This window comes from Entamoeba invadens (genome assembly GCF_000330505.1).
Source record: "Entamoeba invadens IP1 unplaced genomic scaffold scaff_1105074726047, whole genome shotgun sequence".
Taxonomy (NCBI): domain Eukaryota; phylum Evosea; order Mastigamoebida; family Endamoebidae; genus Entamoeba; species Entamoeba invadens.
Genome location: NW_004191784.1, coordinates 1,801 through 8,925, shown reverse-complemented (window position 1 = coordinate 8,925; position 7,125 = coordinate 1,801). Strand labels below are relative to the sequence as shown.

At 28.0% G+C, this 7,125-nt stretch overlaps 1 protein-coding gene across 1 annotated transcript; it reads right to left on the bottom strand.

Annotated features, from left to right (window-relative positions):
* Window positions 1-5,038: 5,038 nt before the first annotated feature.
* EIN_517980 (protein serine/threonine kinase, putative) lies at window positions 5,039-7,048 on the bottom strand (the record flags this gene model as incomplete). Its single annotated transcript, XM_004184763.1, has 2 exons — window positions 5,039-5,451; window positions 5,581-7,048. 2 exons carry the CDS (start codon window positions 7,046-7,048, stop codon window positions 5,039-5,041), a joined length of 1,881 nt encoding a protein of 626 aa, XP_004184811.1.
* Window positions 7,049-7,125: the final 77 nt, after the last annotated feature.

Genomic DNA, 7,125 nt, shown 5'->3' with positions numbered 1-7,125 from the left:
TTTGGTGTGTTATTAGTTTATTTATTTAATTATTTTTAAATAACATTATCTTTTAGTTTAGTAAATGTAATCGTTGTTATTGAAATGTTATGTAATGAAAAATACTTTTTGTTTATTTCATTAAATTAAAAAAATAAAAATTTATTTGGGTAAAACTTGGTACAGATGAGCTACAAGACAGTTCATAAAATTGTTGTGTGTTGTAAAATTCTTTCAATAGAAGTCTAAGATTTGAAATTTCAGTTTGATGTTACATGTTTACTAACCAAAAAGCAAACACTTTTTATTTTTTAAGCCGTTTTTCAAAATATGAGTGTAGCAATAAACAGTTGAATTTAATATACAACTGTCGGTATTAAATTGTTAAAAATTGATATTTAATGAGTGCCTTTATTTTGATAAATCATAATTGTTGTGGTGTTATCGAAATAGTTGTGTATAAATTTGTGTTTTTTTGAAAAACAATAAAACGATAATTAATCAATAATTAAATGTCTATCATATCTCGCTTACATTTAATTATCAACAATATGCTGTTGAATGAAAATTGTATATATCGAAGAATTTACACAATGAATAAAATATTAATTATTTAATTTGTTTATTCTTAGTTTAAAAAATATTACACCAAAAATTCAATATTCAAAATCAAAAATAACAATGTAATTAACAATTTTTATCCAACTGGAAGTAATGTTTAACAATTGTATATGTATAAACAATATTGTATATCTGTTATTACTTTATTTAAACCTTAAATCATGTCGATAAATTTGTTGTGTAAATAATTAAAAAACATCATTTTCTAACAATTAACAACATTCGTTTATTCTATATTTTTAGGCTTTGCACCCGAAATTTTAATTATAAAAAAAATTAATTTAAAAAACGTTTATAAAACTTTAAATAAAAATTGACCCGTATTATTAGCGTTTGTCGATGATATTTTTGGATAATAAAATTTTTAGTGCGAAGCCTTATAATTTTGTATGTTTAAGTAATTTATTTATGTATAAATTGTATTTAACTAAATAATACAAAATAATAATATGACATGAATATTCGTGAAAACATAACACCAAAAAGTGCAAATTTAACTCATATAATTATACAGTATAAACACTCTGCCTTATGCCAAGCGTTTTTAAACTAATTGTTGCCAAAAATGTGGTATTATAACGTACGAATTTATAAGAAAAAATGAACATTTTGGTAATAAAAATGTGACGTGAGTAATTAGTATACTGATTTTGGAAACCACTGCTTATGCAAACTATTACCATAATCAACCGAAAAAGTAACTTAGAACAATCAGTCGAATTTGTAAACTATTTGCATCTCTTGCACATTTTCTTAGCACCATTTTTTAATACATTTCTATACAACTGTCTTTAACATACTTTTTGGTGGATTCAAGAATCAAAGCATCATATTTGCAAACAATGCACTTAGTTTCTTCATTACATGTCTTGTAAGTTCTCAACGCAAACAGTACACACATTTTCATTTGCAAAATACGCTTCTGGACATTCTTTTTGCAAATTTTGTCTGGTTGAAATTTTCAGTTGTTCACGTGATACACACAGTGCCGATTTGCAGTTTCAATAGACAACAATTGTATTTCATGCAAAACACGTTCCTTCATTGACCAAATTGAATCTGTCAATACAAGACAAAAATTTTGAGTACGTCTCACCCATAAAACAATTGCTACCAGATTTTGCACTTCTCACAAGATGTTGTTGTTGACTCTTTGTAGTAACCAAAAAGACATCTGGTGTTTGTAACATATTTCCAGTGTTTTTAAACAAATATTAGTTTGTTGTCTAAAAGATGCATTTATTCCCATCAGTGTAATTGTGGCATTCGGCTAAGGACTTCTTGAATTTGAATGAAGTTGTGGTTGAATTGTTGTTAAAATAACCATCATCACAATTGTCGAAAAACACATAAAGAACTTCATTCAAAAACCACTTTCCTAAAAATGTTAGCATTTATTGAAGTAACAAACTTTAAAATTGGAATAAACAGCCAGACAAACAGCCGTTTCATATTCACAATTATAATTGTTGAACAGCAGTTGGTCTACTGAATATTCATTTTAGTTCACGCCTTTGGTGGTATAAAGTCGTTGTTAATTTCCTCCACCTTTAGTTCAATAGCTCTGGAATCAACTGATTTAATAAGTGTTTTAAACTTACTTAAATATGTAAATGTTTTTTCCTTTGTTCATTTCTCAATATCCCGAAATTCGAAAGTCAAATTCAAAATATAAATAGAATAGTGTGTTTCCCAATGTTTTGCATTAAAATAGACCAAATTAAAATAAGTGCTGTCGACTTATGAATTCCAGTTTACAGTTTTGTGTTTGTTCGATTTTCGTACTTTTTTTACTTTTCACTTTTTTTATATATTAATTATTAATAAATACTATTATTATTTAGTAAAAAGTTTTAATTGTTATATTTTTATCAGATATCTAATAATATAAATAATTCAATGAATGAAATTTTGCATTACTTAAAGAAACAACGAATGTATTGTACGTCATAAAACTCCTATTTTATTGACATTTTTAATAAATTAATAATATTTTTAAATATTATTTCCGTTTTTTCCCGTTATTACAAATAACAGTTTTTTTCAATTTTTTCAAATCAGTTTTTTCCTTGTAATTTTGAATGGAAGAATAACAATTTTGTGTTAAAATCAAAGTTTTCAAATTATCTACTGAAATTTTTGAATCAAAAGTCATGTTTAATTTTTTTAAACTGATTTATATTAATTACAATCAAGTTTATTTATAAACTGTGTTATTTAAAATTAAAACGATTTTGTTGTGTAAAAATGAATTTTATATATATGTCTTATTATATATATATATATACCATAAACCAAAAACAGGACCATGAACAGACCAAAGAAAATAATTGACATAGTGTTTTTTACTATTGATCAGCAAAAGAAAAAGCCTTGAAAATATTGCCATAAATATCCTCAACTTCTGAGTGGACCCATGTTTTTTTTTCTATTTTTACTGGACCACCAACAGACCAATTTTTGGTCTTCATTTTTTTTGTATTAACAAATCAAAAGTGCATTTAAAGTTATTTTTTGCAATAAAAGTAAAACAATAACTTCAAACACAAGTGAGGTTAAACAATCAAAATAAAACCACAAATACTCAAAAATAAATATGCAACAATTACCTTTAAAAGATTGTACAGAGAAAATTCTGTCGGGTGAAATATGGTTTACACAATTACACAACTATTATTTATGTCAAATTTTCAACGAAGAAATATACGAAAGTATTCTTCTTGATTATTGCAATGAATATCAACTTAAAAATTTGGAAGAAGCATCCAAAGGACCATTTGGATTAACTGAGAAGACTTGTGATGTGTTAATTGGAAGTGGAACTTCAACAAAACAAACATTTTTAATACCAATTGATTATGTTGAGGAAGATAAAATTGATGTATTCATGAAAGAGGTAAGAATGTTTATGAAACAAACAACCTCAAAATTAGACATCATTTCAGTTAAGTCAAAAAATCAATTGTTGAATTCAGCTATCATAATACTTGATAAAGAAGTGTCACAAGAAGTAAATATAGAAAAATGTATTAAAAGTTGAATTTGCACTCCCAATAATATCATCCGTGCTTTTAGAGAAAATGGTATAGTAGCACCTGGAAAGGCTCGAATATACAAATACTTTAATTTGAAACGGTCTTCTTTTGTTAAAAAAGTTCAACAACAACGAGATAGAATAAAAAGGTTGGTGATAAAACGAACTAAAAATATCCCAAAGAAAATTGTATTCAATGTGCCAAAAAATTGTCAAAATTCCATAAAACAATGGTTTCAGCTACAACAGTCAAAGAATAAGAAAAATAACTTTACATATAAAATTTCACCGAAAAACCCACTCCTTTCTTTAAAAAATATATTGGATAGAAAACGCTTTGAAACTGTTGAATTGAAAATGATTCAAAAAATAGAAAAAAGTGGGAAAAACCTCGCAAAATCGTGTTTGCAGATGAATATAGATTTTGTTTTGTGAAAGATTGTCGATCCAAAATGTGGATCCAACCACATTCTGAAAATTCCAAATATTACACTTTTTTTCCAAAACACACTGCATCTGTGACGGTTTTTGGAATGATTGGTCCTAATTATAAAAGTAAATTAATTCGGTTGCACGGAAAAATCAATGCAGACAAATACATACAAATGTTCAAAGAAAATGATTTAATCAATTATATTCAAAAGAAGTGTGGGAAAAAATACATTTTTATGCAAGACAACGCCCCTCCACACAAATCGAAAAAACACTAAAATATTTCAATGACAATAAATTTAAATTACTTCAGAAATGGCCAGGAAATTCCCCAGACCTCAATCCAATTGAAAATGTCTGGTCAATAATTAAAAGACGAATTGAGATTACAGCTGGAATGAATGAAATGGAAATTTTTCAAAACGTTGAAAAAATGTGGAATAAAATAGGACTCAAAGAAATAAACACACTTATTGAATCTTATAAAAGGAGACTTGAAATTTGTAAAATTAATCACTTTCAAACGATCAAACAGTGGTGAAATTAATAAGATGATTATAATTAAGTTTTCATATGAAAAATATTTAATATTATATGTTTTTATGTTGTTTCTTATAATATATAATTTATGTTGTAAATAATCGTTCGTTATTTATTTAAACTTTTACAAAATAATTTAACAATCGAAATCATTTTTGGGAAGTTATAATTTAAAAAGTGTCTCAAAAAAGTATTTTGGTAAAATAAATAAATATTAATAATAAATAAAAAAGTACTTTTGAAACATTATTTTATTTTCAAAAAAAGACCAAAGAAAAAGTCCGGTTTTTGATTTGTGGTATATATATATATATTATAAAGACATTGATGTACAAAAAATTGAATATGTTGTGTTTTTATTTAATTTTTTTTAAACAAACAATAAATATCAACTTAATAATATTTTAATAGTCAAAAATAAATACAAGACAATTACAAAGTAAGTAAATTAACTATTCTATCAATAGAAACTCTATTTGCCTTTTCTTGTACCCAGCACATTTTAATCACTTTAAACAGAGTTTCTGGAATGTTTTCTTTTCTTTCAAGTCGTTTTCCTGACATTATAAAATCAGCTATTTTCCAAGGAAACTTAAAATTCTCAATTGGATACGCTTCACACCACCCTAACACTTCAAACATAGTTATGTCAAACGAATAAATGTCTGCAGCCTTCATATACTTCTCTATGTTTAACACCTCAGGTGCCATGTAGGTTGGTGTACCGATACCTTTGGTGAAAGTCATGTTAGTCATCATCATATTGACATTTCTTGCACTCCCAAAATCAGTCAATTTAGCATTCACTTTATCATTTAAATTTAATGAAATAACAAGAATATTATCTGGCTTAATGTCTCTGTGTAATATCTCGTTTTCATGTAAATACAAAATACCTCTTGATGCGTCCAACATAATTTTGATTCAAAGTTTCATGTCAACTTCGTCACTTATTTTGTGTTTCATTAAGTCACTTAAAGATCCATATTGTGCAAATTCGGTAACCATACATTGTTTCTTTTCAATTAACACAGCGCCATAATAGTGTGTGATATACTCACTTCGAAACTTGTCCAACATAGCTACTTCTTTTGTAAATTCATCATTATTATTTTCGTTGAATTCTTTCATTTTTTTAATTGCAACAGTGTTTCCTCTGTATTTACCTTTAAATAAAACGCCAAATGATCCTTCACCTATCTTCTTTTCTTCGATTAACTCGTCATAATCGAGATGTGTTGAGTTCTCCACCAGTGCTTTGATGTTAATAAAAGTCGTGTTTTGTTTACCACTATGTAAATCAAGCGAGACAATCATGATTTCGTCACTCAAATCCATTGTGCAATATGGCGTTATAAAGACTTTAAATTCGCATGCAAATCCGCTCTTCAAAGTCACAATTTTGGGTTCTGTGCGAATTTTGTATTTGTCACATTTGTCTTTTGTTGTGATTTGAATCTTCATGTTATTTTTAGACGAGTTGCCAACACACAACAAGTCACGACTTTCACTTTCAATTTGTATTTTGTCACTTTCATCACCAAATGAAATTTCATTTTTGTTTGAAAGAATGGCGCCTTCAAGTTTAGTCATCATGATATTGGAACGACTCATCTTGAAAACACAAATATTTTCAGTGTGTTTGTTGTCTTTCTTTTTAAACACAATCAGAACAACAATGATCACTGTTGCAATAACTACAACAACCATCACAACAACACAAAGAACCTCAATACCAACAACATATCCATAAATAGTGTTTGCAAAACACTCTATTTTGTCGTCCCTCAACTTGTAGCCATCTGCACACTCCCAACAAATGGAGTATTGTGATGAAATGCAATTTGGTATTTGTGAGAAGTGAACACACACTCCGTTTCTTAAAATGTTGTTATCACCACATTTCGAACACTCAAAAGTAACACCACAAAAAATGCAGTTTTGACCACATTTGTAACACAAATTATCTTTTAGTGCAAAACCATCTTCACATAGTGTGCAGCCACTCGTCGTCTTGTTCAAACAGTTGTTCAATTCTGTCTGTAAGTTGCACAGCTTTGTGTTGTTATTCGGTGTTCTGTAATATCCATCACTGCAAACAACACAATCACCATCATTGGAACACGTTGCACACGACGTGTCACAACTAACACATTGCTTGCTATCACTTGATCGCATGTACCCGTCTTTGCACACAACACATCCTTCATATGTCGACATCATCACATCGCACACACTCAATATCCCATTGATTTCGAAACACTTGCCATTCTTGGTGTACGAATATGAATCACATTTTGTGCAATACGTTAAATTCGAGCAATAAGTGCATGGGTATTCACATTTCACACAAACAGATTTTGAAATGTGATACCCATCACTACATCGCAAACACCCCTTTGAACTTCTTAATATGCAGTTGTCTGTTGTATTTTTATACATTGTTTGAATATCAAGTGTATTTATTGTGTAATTTTTTTCATCACTGGCAACACATGAACATCATTGTCAACAAGAAC